At 50.8% G+C, this 15114-nt stretch overlaps 1 protein-coding gene across 1 annotated transcript; it reads right to left on the bottom strand.

Moving 5' to 3' along the window:
* Window positions 1-6468: 6468 nt before the first annotated feature.
* On the bottom strand, window positions 6469-7401 carry LOC306815778 (olfactory receptor 14J1-like; the record flags this gene model as incomplete). The annotated part of the gene is made up of 1 exon (XM_079332328.1): window positions 6469-7401. The coding sequence occupies one exon, from the start codon at window positions 7399-7401 to the stop codon at window positions 6469-6471; it is 933 nt and encodes a 310-aa protein (XP_079188454.1).
* Between the last annotated feature and the right edge of the window lie 7713 nt (window positions 7402-15114).

Genomic DNA, 15114 nt, shown 5'->3' with positions numbered 1-15114 from the left:
AATAATGAAGGGCCTTCTTCCCGAGCTGCTGAAATTCCTTTCGGATCGGTCTTGGGATATTTCAATGATGGCCATGGACGCCTGCCGAAATGTGCTGGGAGAGCTGAAGAAGAGTGAGGCCAGCCCCATGGCTGTGAAGATGGTGCATAGTCTCTTGCACCTCTTTGATGCGGTAAGGCTGATGTGGGAGCCTGAGCCCCACAGCGGGACCCTGGGCAATGCCAGCTGCCCTGCAGCCCAGCCCTGGGACAGCACTGGGAGCAGGTCCCGCTCCCCTGGGCTCTCCTGGGATGGGTTCTGGGCCTTGCAGCCCAGAGCTGCTGCTGCCCGCTCTGGGCTGGGACCCGCAGCATCGCCCCTCGCCTCAGCCAGCTCAGCTCAGCCCCTGCTGGCCGCGGGCAGGGAGCTGCTGTGTGCGAAGCTCAGCTTTCCTCCTTCCACCAGGAGGAAGAGTGTGTACGGGAGCGCTCCATCTGCCTCTTCAGAGACCTGCTGGGCAAAACAGTGTGGAGGGACAAGAAGGCCATGAGAAGAAACTCGTGGAAGGCTCTGGTCAGGCTTGTCCTTCACATGAGTGACCAGGCCCCCAGTGTGGCCAAGGTACCGATGTCCAGGCTGGGCAGTGACCCAGAGAGGGGCGGCTGACACCCCCAGGGGATCCCGGCCATTGGGGTGAGGCCTCCTTCCACAGGCCCTGGTGCCACCTCCCAGCCTCTGTCCTGCAGGCCTCCAGGGAAGCCATCCTGGCTATAGCAGAGCACCTCAAGTGGAAAGAGCTGAAGCACCTGGTGCAGACAGAGCAGACATGGAGGATGGGCGAATGCTTGGTGAGGACAAGCCCCAGGCTGGGCCTGGACTGCCCACCACACCATGCTGGAGCTGTGAGCTCTGCAGCTGGGCCTGTCCTGGGCCCAAAGCCCGGAGCTGCACCCTTGCCCCTGTCTCAAGAACAGCAGCCTCCTCATGTCCCTCCATGGGCCCAGCATGAGGGAGGGCTCTGGGGCACAGGGTGCTGGCAGGAGGGGCTGCTCTGGCCAGCCGGGAGCCTCTTAGAAATGCCCACACCCCTGTGCTCTCCCCAGCTGGCCAAGGACAGCAGCAGGGCTGAACAGTTCATGTGGGACAGCCAGCTCTACCTGCTGAGCCCTCAGGCCCCCATGCGAGAGGCGGCCCTCAGGTTCATTGGTGAGTCCCAGTCCCCAGGGTCCCTCTTGGGGCAGCCTGGCCCCGTCCCCCCCAGCCCTGGGGCTGCCACGGGCAGGGCTTGGCCTCCCTGTGCCCGCTGTGAGTGGCTTTGGTGGCCGCCTTGCCCAGTGCCACCCCCAGGCTGCTGAGCGGGTCAGGCAGGGCCAGGGGCCACGCTGCTGGATGTACACTGGGGAGCAGGGGCTGATGGAGCTCTGTGCCCAGGGCTGGCTGCACGGCACCTGAGAGAGCAGAGTGAGGACACCATGGCTGATGTCATCTGGAGTGAGTGGGGAGCCAGGGCCTGGGGGAGCTGAGGGGTCTCTGCACATACAGGGGCTCATCTGGGCTCTCTTTGTGTTGCAGAACTTGAAATACTGCAAGCAAGAGAGAAGGATGCCTCCATCCATTGCCTGGCAGCTCAGACCAGCTTAATCCTGAAGTTTCTAAAAAAGCAGCGAAGATCAAGATTCTCCCTGCGCACGCTGTGCTGCTGGCGCCACTGAGCAGAGAGGGACCTTCACATAAGGCTTGTCAGGGGCACAAACTCAAACACCTGCTGAATCGCGAGGTGTGAAAGGATGTCCTGGCTTTCTAAACTCCTTCTCAACGTGCAGCCCAACATTCCCGTGACTGCTGACTCCACCATTGCCCTGACAGTAGGGGCCCATTCCCCACAGCCCATGAGCATGGTGTGAGATGGTCTAGAATAACCCTGGGGTCATGGCCAGTCCCCTCCTGGCTCCCACTCCGAGGCTGAGCTGCCCACCCTCAGCCCTTCTGCTCTCCTGCCGGCCTCCCCCAGGCTGGTCCCAATAAGGACAGAGGTGCTGCCTGTGGAGAGATCCAGATCCCAGTCCTGGGGCAGCCACTGGGCCATCTTTTCAAGTCATTCAGGACAGAATGACTGCTTGATGGATGGCCTCTGCACCCACTTCATCTGTCAGCAGGAAGGTAAGAGAAGCTGTGGTGGGCTGCATCCCTGCACACAGCCACATGCCGCCGATGCTCCTCCTCCTGGGCCTTGTGATGGCCCCTGGTGTGCAGACATGGGGGCTCACATGGGTTCTGCTTCTTCCACAGAATTTGAAAGATTGCAGGCCAGAGAGAAGGATCGTGGGTGCTCAGACCTGGGGGTCTAAAATCCTAAGAGAGAAGTCAGTGTGGCTGGATCCAAGCCCTGCCACAGACCCTTCTGAACCATATTTAATTCTAGAACCTGAATTACTTTATATATATAATTTATACTGGTAAACAAAATGTATAAATTACATTGATTATTGTCCTGGTTTGAAAGGACAGGTGTCTGCCAGTAGGGGCAGAAGTTTCCCTTTTTGGAATAGAGACTTTGGTTCCACTCCCCTCCCCCAAGTATTACGATTGTTTGAATCAAGGACTCTGAGGCAGAGATAAGGGGGGGGTGGGAATAACAGCTCTTTTACTAATATATCTAACTATACAAACAGAAAACAATAACAGTTAAAATTGCTAACAGAATGAAATAGATAACTCGGTGTCAGTCCCTTTAGATGCAAGCACGCTGTCTCTGTACTTAGTCCAGAGCCCGGATTTGCCAGAGGGCAGACGGGAACGAAGGCAGGAGGGAGGGGGGAGGGGCAGCAGTGGCCACGCCGGTCTCGGGCGGGAACGGGCTCAGCCTCACCGAGGGCGGCGGCTCCTCGCTCACCGTGTGTGTCCGGGGGATCAGCTGTGTCCGCAGAGGCAGGAGGCTGGAACGGGGCAGATGCAGGGCAGGTGATCGCAGAGGGTCTGGCTCTGCTGTGCTCGGCCGCGTGGCTGAACGATCCCAGGCGTCCTCCTCCCAGCTCGCCAGAAACGCGAGTGCCCTCCCGGAAGCCTCAGAGGCCCCTCCGGGGGCCGTCCCCACCCACCCCCTTTGTCTTGACCCATCAGGGACCCTGGGTGTAACCCGGCCGGCTCTATTAGCATGATAATGGGAAAAATTCTTACAACTGACACAGTAACAGAAAAACACTCAACCCCGAACAAAGGTGTTTCCTGGAAAAGTCAGTTCTGCAAAGTCTGTTGCAGATTGTCTCAGCTTCTGAGGTGAACAGCCATGGCCTTCTGCACAGTTGTCTCTGATGCTGTTTCTAGACTTCATCAGCTTCTGGGCATGTGTGTGCCCTGGTATGCCTTTGTCTAGAGGGAAGGGATGGGAGGTGGCCATGGGGAGAGCAGCCCAGAGCCCAGCCACACGATTGCCTTTGCAGCAGGGCCAGCACCTGCAGTTGTTTTGGGTTTGTCATGGGGTGCAGGAGGAGGTAGGTGAACAACAGCTTTGGTAAAGAGAATGTCGAATCAAAGGCGTGTGTACTTGATGTCAGCCTTGAAGAGAAAGGGCCCAATGTATCCCTGACAGGATCTGATCCTTTCACTGGAGTTTGAACAAGTCCTGATTTGACACTTTAGCTGTGCCAGAAATGATGGGATACTAAGCACGGGCAGGCATCTGCCCCCAGTGCCTCCACTCCCCTTCCTGGCCATGGCATGGCAGCCCTGGAGAAACCTGGGCTGGCAGATACCTTCCAGAGAGCAGCAGGGCAGGGAACTCTGCTGAACTTCCTGGATGCCAGTGAGCCTGAGATGCTGGAGGTGTGAGAGCTGGGGAGCAGCGAGCATCCCGAGAGCTCAGCAGCTTCTGGGCTGAAAGGATGCCAGGGAACTGAAAGAGGGAAGGGCAGCAGCAGAAGGAATGAGGGGCTTGAGAAAAGCAGGTTTTGACATCCTGCAGAATGGCTTTATGGGGATGTGGCTGGAGATTTGCAGTTGCTGTGAGGTGCCTAAGGGGCAGGGATGGAACAGTGATGTAACCCATTCCCATACTATCCAAAAGGCCAGTGGAGGCAGTGGCAGCACTGAAAATACTGATGCCAAACTTGTGGATTCCAGATGTGGAGGTTCTTTCTGACCCCCAGGTGCTCTACAGGCACCTAAATCCCAGAGCTCTATAGGCTCCTGCTCTGAGCTCTTGGGCTCTTACTTGTCGGGTAATCTTCTAAATAAGCAAAGCATCTAATAGTTAAAAAGTTTATTTATTACAAAACACATCTTATTACAAAGCACATCAGTCTCAAAAGGCAATACTAAAAGCAATGGCAAGCAATGGCAAAAGCAGGAGCAATAAGCAAATGGCTAGAAACCAGAATGGCTAAAGCAACACCTCTTCCAATACTTACTGTTATATAGCATTTTTCCAACAAGCTAAGATGCAAACTCAGACCACTACTCTTTAACCTACTAGAATTCTAGTTTCTTAGCTCACCAGGCTACATATAACACTACACTTAGAGTACAACTTGTTCTACCTAAGAAATGTAAGCAATGTTCTTACTATAACTCTATTATGTCTAAGTCCTGTCAACAACTGTAGGCTTGGAGCCTCTACTGAAGATATCAGCATTTTTGCAGCCTTCAATAGAACACAGGCTACTGCTGTGGAATCCAGACCTTTTAGTCACTAAAAACATCAGAACTCACCCTAGGACTCATTCAATCCCTATAGTTTGATTTCTCTCTGAATTCTTCAGAGAGACCCCTAAATCACTGAATCCAACAGAGGGGGAAAGCAGTATTTCTTTCCTGCCCTCAGTACAGTTCCAGGAAATTTCTATTCTCTCCTGGTGGGAAAACTTTGACATTTCTTCAAGTACTCAAATGCCCCAGCTAATAAGATGTGCTTGTGCACCTCAAAAGCTGCAGGTCCTCTACGGCCCCAGAGGAATCTTGTCCTCTGATGTAAACATGTGCTCTGGCCCATTCCAAAATCAGGATCAGCATCGTCCTGGGATCATCAGGGAGCTGAGGTTCGAAAGGAAGTCTGGTTCAAGGCTTGATTTCATCTGAATTGAAAAATCCCGAAGGCGAGGTAGGGGGAGCATCTCAGAACTTGTCTGAGCAAATGGGAACAAAGGGCTTATGTCCTCTCTGATCTCCCTTCATTTCCCTTACACCATGTTTTGTCTCCCCCTAGGTCCCCCAGTGCAGAGCCTAGCTTTTTATTCTCCATCAGATCCTGGGTGGCACTGCCAGGCTGGGATAAGGAGCCCCTCAGCCTTCCCTGCTCCAGGCTGGACAAGCCCAGCTCCCTCAGCCTCTCCTCACAGCCAAAGAGCTCCAGCTGCACATTGGAGGCCCTTCCCTCACCCTGCTCCAGCAGCCAGACATCTTTCCTGCCCTGGGGAACCCAAACTAGACCCCAGTGACCTGGATAATCCCCGTTCATGATGTCCTGGTCACTCAGCCCTGGGTGCTCCTGGCCTGCCTTGCTGCCAGGGCACTCGGCTGCCTCCTGCCCAGCTCCTGCTCACCAAGAATTTTACTGCCAGGGCCTGGTGGATGCAGGGAGCGCTGTGGTTGTTGTCTCCCAGAACTTTAGCCGTTGTTACTACATCCCACAGCATTCCCTGGAAAAGCTGAAGCCTGTGGCTTGGAGTGGTTCATCCTTCCCTGGGCTAAGAAATACCTTGGTGATGCAGGCCCAGAAGGTGGTGGGGAATGGTGCCATGTTCAGCATGTGGGCAGTGGTGTCCTGCAGGGATCACTGTGGCCCAGTCCTGTTTAGCATCTTTATTGATGATCTGGAGAAGGATTTGAGTGCACCATCAACAAATTTGCAGATAAAATCAAGCTGTGTGTGAGTGTGGATGTGCTGGAGGATAGGAGGGCTGTGCAGTGGGACCTGGACATGCTGGTTCCAGCACCCAAATCCAACAAAGTGAGGTTTACAAGACCAGGTACTGAGTCCTGCACTTTGGTCACAGCAACCCTTGCAGTGCTGCAGGGGACAGAGTGGCTGGACAGCAGCCAGGAAGAAAGGGAGCTGGGGGCACTGATGGACAGCAGGCTGGACATGAGCCAGCAGTAGATAAGTAGATAAGAAGGCCAAAGGTATCTGACCTGCATCAGGAGTGGTGTGGCCAGCAGGAGCAGAGCTGCTGTGCCAACACTGACTTAAGCCCAGCTCTGCACACAGACATTGCTGCTGCAGCTTGAGAGAAAGGAACAAAAGAGGCATCTCTGGAAAGAACATTGCCGAGAGATCCTTTAGTTTGTTTAAAGCCACTGTGAGAGCACAGGCCCTCATTGACACAGTCTATGGCCACAGGGAAGGTGGAAAGAAACAAAATGAGAAATAATGACCTTTATCTGAGGACAATATTAAAAACAGAAACAAAACAAACAAAAAAAATACAAAAAAGTCAACAAGAAATATCAAAGATTACTTTTACTACAAATCATTTGCAGAAATTGGCAAACAGTTTAATGTTTCTGAAACCATCCAGTCATCAGTCCCCACACTGCAGCCTTGAGCTCCTGGTTCTTCAGGCTGTAGATGAGGGGGTTCAAGGCTGGAGGCACCACAGAGTACAGAACTGACACTGCCAGATCCATGGAGTGGGAGGAGATGGAGGGGGGCTTCAGGTGAGCAAACATAATAGTGCTAAGGAACAGGGAGAGCACAGACAGATGAGGGAGGCAGGTGGAAAAGGCTTTGTGCCGTCCCTGCTCAGAGGGGATCCTTAGCACAACCCTGAAAATCTGCACATAGGAGAAAAAAATGAACACAAAACAAATTAGTGATAAAGAGGCAGTAACAGCAAGAAGCCCAAGTTCCTTGAGGGGAGATTTGGAGCAGGAGAGCTTGAGGATTTGAGGGATTTCACAGAAGAATTGTTCCAGGGCATTGCCCTGGCACAGGGGTAGGGAAAATGTATTGGCCGTGTGCAGCAGAGCATTGAGAAAGGCACTGGCCCAGGCAGCTGCTGCCATGTGGGCACAAGCTCTGCTGCCCAGGAGGGTCCCGTAGTGCAGGGGTTTGCAGATGGACACATAGCGGTCGTAGCTCATGATGGTCAGGAGATAGTACTCTGCTCCAATGAAAAATAGAAAGAAAAAGAGCTGAGCAGAACATCCTGAGTAGGAGATGTTCCTGGTGTCCCAGAGGGAATTGTGCATGGCTTTGGGGACAGTGGTACAGATGGAGCCCAGGTCAGTGAGGGCCAGGTTGAGCAGGAAGAAGAACATGGGGATGTGCAGGTGGTGGCCGCAGGCTACAGCGCTGATGATGAGGCCATTGCCCAGGAGGGCAGCCAGGGAGATGCCCAGGAAGAGGCAGAAATGCAGCAGCTGAAGCTGCCGCGTGTCTGCCAATTGCAGCAGGAGGAAGTGGCTGATGGAGCTGCTGTTGGACATTTCATCACTCTGAGCATTGCGGGCTGTTGAAAGAAAACATTGATAAGCTGGACTAGCCTCTTGGAGTTAATCCTATGTAATTTTATTTAATTCTCTCTAAACTGCTTCTCTTCATGAGAGAAAATTTCAAGAAAATATTTTTAGTTTTGACTTCGAGTTTGTGCAGCTGAGTGACTGCCTTATTTATCTTCAGCATCACTCTCAGCCTGAGGAGCCCAGAGGGAGAACAAGGCTCCCTGTGCCCCAGCGCAGTCAGACCTACTGGGACCTCCCACCCAGGTGTCCCTTGCTCATTACACCTTCCTCTACTTCAAGGTGGCTGAACAAAACACGTTTGAAATATAAAATGGACTTTTTGAAGACTCTAACTAAAATTAATGTTCTCCAAACCATCAACTCTTTCTCATGCAGCTGCATAGGGAGGAGTAGACAGGGTTGGTCTGGCTCTCTGCTGCCTGCTGTTCTGCCTACTGGGAGATCTTCCTTTGTATCCAAGGCTTGTCCCTGTCCCTGGTCTGTGCCCAGACCAGTCCTGGGGGCTCAGCTCTGCCCTGCACACTCCTCCCAGCATAGGGGCCTTTCCCTGCCAGCACGGCCTTAAGGGCAGCTCAGACAAACACAAATGTTGCAAGCCAAGGTGCTGCTCCTGTCTGTAGGCAGAGGAGGGTGAGGAGGCACTTTGCGAGGGAGATGTGAAGCAGATCTGCTGATCCCCAATGGGACAGTGCAGGAGTCTCAGTGACACAGACACACCTGACAGCCCCTTTCCCTTCCCTTAAGGAGAAAGCTGAGAGCAGCCCTGGCCATGCAGCACCATCTCCACAGCAGGAAGAATCTGTCCTCATGGGGGTGCCTCCTTCCACCTCCAACTTCTCCCCACAGTGCATGGGAAGCTGCCAGGCAGGCTGAGAGCTGCCCCTGGTAGGTGGCACATGCCCTGGGCTGGCCAAGAGCCCTGAGGTTTGCAGGAGCTGCTCTGCAGAACAGCCCTGGGCAGCCCTGGCTGCAGCCCCAGCTTCAGCCCCTGCAACCAACCCTAGCACCAGGAGCCATCCTGCCATGTCACTCTGACGGTGCTCAGGGCAGCCCTGCTCTGCAGCACATCCTCCTCCTCATCATCATCCTCTTGTGCCTCAGAGAAACTGGGAGAGTCCTCCTGACACATCCCCCTGACTGTGGGCTGTGCTGACTCTAGGAAATCCCTCCAGGAGCACAGGGGACATTGCCTTGCACCCACAGACTCACCATGTCGAGGGCTGTGCAGATTTCTCTCCAAGTGAAGCCTCAGCTCAATGTCTTCCCACTCCTGATTGCCTTCAGCCTGTCTGTGCCTGGCTCCTGTTTCCTCAGTGCCTGCAGGCAATGCCTTCAACCCTGCTGGGCTGGGAGAGGAGCTGATTCTCAGCAGAAATGTCTTTTTGAAGCTTTTCCTGGTTGCCATTATCTCTCTCTGTGCCAGGAGACACAACACAACGACTTTGATGACCCTCTCAGGAGTTTGATCTTTTTTAAATTAGATTCAGTCCCTGAGAGAATGTTTTTCAAAAATCCTCTCAAGAACTCAAAATTAAATTGAAACTTGAAAGTTTCTTGAACTTTTAATGAGTCTCACTGAGAGACAGGACTGAGAAAGTTCCCCAAGGTACCAGATAGAGCAGAACAATGGAGGCACTGGTGACAGGTAGGAACAAGGAAAGTAAAGGTGTCTATGACAAAAATTTAGTAATATTTTTACCATGCCTGTGAATTTTTAGCACAAGAACAAGGCATGCAGGGGCTGCTTTCCCAACAGGCAAGTTGTGAAGACAAGAACATATCTGGCTCAAGGGTGCAGTGATAGAATGAACACAAACTGGGAAATTGGAATGGGATTTTAGGAAATGGGTACATTCTAGTATACATGTAGCGACTTAATATAAGCAACACACTTGTAGAATGACGTATCCACACAAGAATAGGAGTTATCCTATTCTTGGACATTGGATTTGAGGCCTGAAAAAATGATTTTTTCATCAAATTTGTGTTAAGGATATATTTTCGATATTCTGGAGATTTGATGATAATGAACCTCACAGAATCAAGGAGTCAAGTGTTCCACTATGGAACCTCAAGGAACAAAGGGGCTTTTAGACACTGTGGGAGCTCATGGAACCAAAATCCATTTTGACAGAGTGGGGCCATATGGAACCTATGGTTCCTTGTTACACTGCAGATCCAAGGACACCATAGTGGCACTGAGAAACCTCATGGAACCAAAAGTCCATTGTGATAGAGAAAGGCCTCATGGAACCAAGGGGCCCTTGTGACACTGTGGGGCCTCATGGAACCAATGGTCCATTGTTTATTGCAGATCCAGGGAGGCCCTGGTGACACTATGTAACCTCCTGCAATCATGGATGCATTGTGACACTGTAGGGCCTCACAGAACCAAGGTGACCATGTTATACTACAGAACCTTGTGGAACAAAGGGACCATTGTGACACTGCAGAACTGTTGCTGAAAGTTTGAAAGCTCGTGGAACTAGAAATCCACTGTTACCAAGGGGCCACTGTGACACTGTGGATCCAAGGAGACCATTGTGGCACCGTGGAACCTCATGGAACCAAGGCCCCATTGCTACACTGTGGGGACTCATGAAAAAGAGGTCCATTGTGACATTGCAGGGTGTCATGCAACCATGGAGACTATTATGAAACAGAATCACAGAATGAATGAGGTTGGAAAAGGCCTTTGAGATCATCATGTCAGACCTATGACCTGATGTTACCTTATCAACTTAACCATGGCTCTGAGTTCCATGTACAGTCTTTTTTCAAATGTCTCCTGGGGAAGTGACTCTACCACCTCCCTGGGCAGGAGATTGCAATTCCCAACCACTCTTTTAGTGAAGAATTTTTTCCTGATGTCAAACCTAAAGTAACCCTGGCTCATCTTAAGACTGTGTCCTCTCATTCTGCCAGTGGTTGCCTGGGAGAAGAGACTTATCCCCACGTGACTACAAGCTGTGTCCAGGTAGTTGTAGGGAGACTCACTGCAGACCATTGTAGCCATTGGGGCCATTGCAGCACGGCAGGGCCTCATGGAATCAAGGGGACCCCAGTGACAGTGTGGGGCTCAATGGGACAACGGGACCATTCTGACACCATGGAACCAAGGAGAGCTTTGTTACACTACAGGGCACCATGGAATGGAACCATGGAGACCATGATGATATTTTGAGTTCACATGGGACCAAAGGTCCTGTTATGGGTTATGTTTTCGCTAGCTCCTCTCCCTACCCCCCACCATGGAGCTGCTGGCCCCTCCCCCGGGCTGTTTTATCTAGGCTGGTGTTTTCTGCTTTAGCTGCTGCTCGCTGCTGGTCGCTGCTGCTTGCTGCTGCTTCTGCTGCCCCCCCCCCCCCCCCCGATGCTTCAGCTGCTTTCCCCCCAGCTGCTTAAGCTGCCCCTCTCCCTCTCTCCCTCCTCCTCATCCCTAAGATTTGCACCGGCTCCAGAGGACACAGATCTGAACTTCGAAGACCACCTCTGGAAGTCTGCCAAAGAAGCTCTGCTGCCTTTCCCAGCGAAGATCAGCCGAGTTCATCTCATCTGGATCTGTGCTGGGAAGTGTTTCTTTTGTATTTTTGTTAATAAAAAGTTTTTTCCACTTTCCCCTGAAGAAAATTCTTTCCAAGCTTGGTGAAGGAAGGAATTGTAAGGAGGAGGAGGGGGCCATTTGGAGGTCTTTTTCCCAAATTTGTCTTAAACTTGGACAAATTATTTTGGTGGCCCGTACGGGGAAACCAGAAAAAGTTCTAATTCTAATAATATTTTGTTTTCAGCTGTTGGTATTGATATGTCTATTGAATCGAGAATGTCTTTTGTTGTGGGAGCCTGCCGGTATGTGTGGTCATTAGGTTTCTTTGAAGTGTTAATACCGTTGTGGTCGTTGGGCTTGTTTACGTATCCGGAGATAGCTTCGGTGTTGTCTTTAATACGAAGTTTTTTCATTAAAGGGATATTAACAAAAATACTCATTGGGCTAGGCTTGATGATAATGGCATACAGGAGATTTATAAGAATGTTGGAATCTGCTTCAGGAATGTATAAATCATGGCTTGTGTTATTTATTAGAGGAGAAGCAGGAAAAGAGGATTTTCTGCCTTTATTTCCTTTCCTCTCCTCTGAATTAGCTACATCTTTATTAGAAAATATTCAGATCTCCCTGAATATTAAGGACATTATTTTTTTGGCAGTTAATTTGGTAAGTCTTTTTTGCACCATTTGCAGTTTATACAGAATAAAGGCCGAGGTTTCTAAAGGGGCTGGGAGGACTCCTGATTTGGGAGTCAAGCTGGGCAGGAGGAATCTTGAGTGGAACGGCAAATGGGAGAAAATGGGCCAGATTTTAAAGGAGTTTTCTGACGCCATAATTTGGGAATTCCCATCAGAACAGGTTCAAGATCCGATTGAGGTTGCAAGGTACTTAAAGGAGAAATGCCAGGATGGTTCTAAAGAGAAAAGTATTATTACAGTGAGCTGGGCCCTGGCACATGCATATCACACCCTGCTAGGCACTATAGAGCGGAAGACAGAGGAAAGGGAACAGGGAGATAAATTATCTCCTATCCCAGTGACTCAGGTTCCTGCCAACCTCCTAGGCCAAAACCCAGCAGATAAAATGGATAATAAGTCCCAACCAATGGCTGTGGCTACCAGTAGGAGAAGAGGGAAGTGCATCAAGCAGACCGATCAGCTAGTGGATGATGATGATGATGATGATGGAGAGGGACCCTCAACACCTTCTGATGTAAAATCAGAAGTCAAAACAACTAGTGGGAGAGCAGAGACCAATAATGAGTCTCTTTCCCTAAAGGATCTTCATGGTTTAAGAAATGATTACACCCGGAGACCTGATGAATCTATAATCAGCTGGCTAGTTCGTCTCTGGGATGCAGCAGGTGAGGCCACAGTTTTGGATGGCACGGAAGCGAGACATTTGGGGTCTCTGTCCCACGATCCTGTTATCGACCAAGGCGTGATGAGGGGAGCTAACCCTCAAAGCCTCTGGGCATGGGTCCTGGATAGCGTGGCACAAAGATATCTGTGTGCAGATGACCTATAAGTGCACCAGACCCGATGGAAAACCATGGATCAAGGAGTCCAACGCCTCAGGGAAATGGCAGTAGCAGAAATTATTTTTTCAGATGACATAACAACTAGAAATCCAGACCTGGTACCATGCACACCGGTGATGTGGAGGAAACTCATGCGGCTTGGGCCACCTGACTATGTGTCTGCCCTAGCAATAATGAAGAGAGATGAGGTGTATGAGACAGTACTCGATATGGCAAAGAAGCTTCGTGCGTATTCGGCTGCAGTACATGGCCTGACTCATGCTAGAATTGCAGCGGTGGAAACACGCTTGCAAGACTTAGATGATAAGATACAAGAAAATCATTGGAAAATTAGGCAGGAGATTAAGGAGGACGTCCTCCAAATCTCAGCTGTACAGATGAGAAACTCTGATATCCAATGCAGATGTTCCCCCAGTTGGGAGAGAGTGTACACTCCCCGAGCTGAGTTGTGGTTTTTCTTGCGGGATTCTGGAAAGAACATGAGAAGATGGGATGGGAAGCCTACAGCTGCTCTGGCACAACGAGTGCGGGATTTGAAGGAAGAAAAAATTGAAAGAGGAAGTTCCACCAAAAAAAGAGCTGCTCCTGTTTCTTGTAGGCAAAGTGCTGAACGTGATACTGATAATGACATGTCTGACCCTCTTGAGGGAACTTCTAAGATGTATGCCCCAGAAAAGAAGGAGCAATAGGCTTAGAGGGGCCCTGCCGCTAGCCAGGGGGAGGCAAGGGAGAACCGTGCTTTTTGGACCGTGTGGATTCGATGGCCTGGCACTTCGAAACCCCGAAAATACAAAGCTTTAATGGATACAAGTGCACAGTGTACGATACTTCCATCAAGACACATGGGAGCAGAATCTGTTTAAATTGCTGGTGTGACAGGTGGATTGCAGGACTTCACCCTGGTGGAAGCAGAAGTGAGTTTAACTGAAAAGATTGGAAGAAACATTTTATTGTGACTGGCCCAGAGGCCCCAAGCATTTTGTGCATAGATGACCTTCGGAACAGGTATTTTAAGGACCCCAAAGAACTCAGATGGGCATTTGGAATTGCAACAGTGATGGCAGAGTGCATCTGGCAATTGAACACCTTGCCTGGACTATCTGAGAATCCAATTACAGTAGGACTTCTGCAGGGAGAAGAACAACGAGTATCAATTGCCACTTCAATAGTGCACCGCCGGCAGTAAAGAACAACGCGAGATGCTGTGATTCCTATTCATAAGATGATCCGAGAGCTGGAAAGCCAAGGGGTGGTCAGTAAAACCCACTCACCCTTTAACAGCCCCATTTGGCCTGTGAGTAAATCTAATGGAAAATGAAGACTGACTGTGGACTATCGAGCATTGAATGAAGTGACTCCACCGCTGAGCGCTGCCGTACCGGACATGCTGGAACTCCAGTATGAGTTAAAGTCCAAGGCAGCAAAGTGGTATGCCACCATTGACATAGCAAATGCATTTTTCTCCATTCCTTTAGTAGCAAAGTGCAGGCCTCAGTTTGCTTTCACCTGGAGGGGCGTGCAGTACACCTGGAACTGACTGCCCCAGGGGAGGAAGCACAGTCCTACCATCTGTCATGGACTGATCCAGGCTGCACTGGAAAAGGATGAAGCTCCGGAACATCTACAATATATTGATGATATCATCATATGGGGAAACACAGCAGCAGAAGTGTTTGAGAAAGGAGAAAAAAAAATCCAAATTCTCCTGGAAGATGGCTTGGCCGTCAAGAAGAGTAAAGTTAAGGGACCTGCTCGGGAGATTCAGTTCCTGGGAGTGAAGTGGCAAGATGGACGGCGTCAGATTCCTACTGATGTCATTAACAAGATTACAGCTATGTCCCCACCTACTAACAAGAAGGAGACACAAGCTTTTCTAGGTGCCATCGGCTTTTGGAGAATGCACATCCCTGAATACAGTCAGATTGTGAGCCCTCTCTACCAGGTCACTCGCAAGAAGAACAATTTCCACTGGGGCCCTGAAGAACAGAAAGCCTTTGCCCAGATCAAACAGGAGATTGCTCATGCAGTAGCCCTTGGCCCAGTCAGGAAGGGACCAGATGTGAAGAACGTACTTTACTCAGCAGCTGGGAGCCATGGTTTGTCTTGGAGTCTGTGGCAGAAGGTGCCTGGTGAGACCCGAGGCCGACCCCTGGGATTTTGGAGCAGAAGTTACAGAGGATCCGAAGGTAATTACACTCCCACAGAGAAGGAAATCCTGGCTGCCTATGAAGGAGTCCAAGCTGCTTCAGAAGTGATTGGTATGGAAGCACAGCTTCTCCTGGCACCCTGACTGCCAGTGCTGGGGTGGATGTTTAAAGGAAAGGTTCCCTCCACCCACCATGCCACCAGTGCCACGTGGAGTAAGTGGATTGCTCTTATCGCTCAGTGCGCCCGGTTTGGAAAACTAAATTGCCCTGGGATTTTGGAAATAATTACAAACTGGCCAGAAGATGAAGTTTTGGTGTCGCAGATGAGGAACAAGGACCAGTGATACGGGCTGAAGAAGCTCCACCATATAACCAGTTGCCAGCAGAGGAAGCACGCTACGCTTTATTCACTGATGGCTCCTGTCGCGTCGTAAGGACAAATCGGA

Source organism: Erithacus rubecula, assembly GCF_903797595.1.
Source record: "Erithacus rubecula genome assembly, contig: scaffold_225_arrow_ctg1, whole genome shotgun sequence".
NCBI classification, from domain to species: domain Eukaryota; kingdom Metazoa; phylum Chordata; class Aves; order Passeriformes; family Muscicapidae; genus Erithacus; species Erithacus rubecula.
This window is presented reverse-complemented; position numbering and strand designations above follow the sequence as displayed.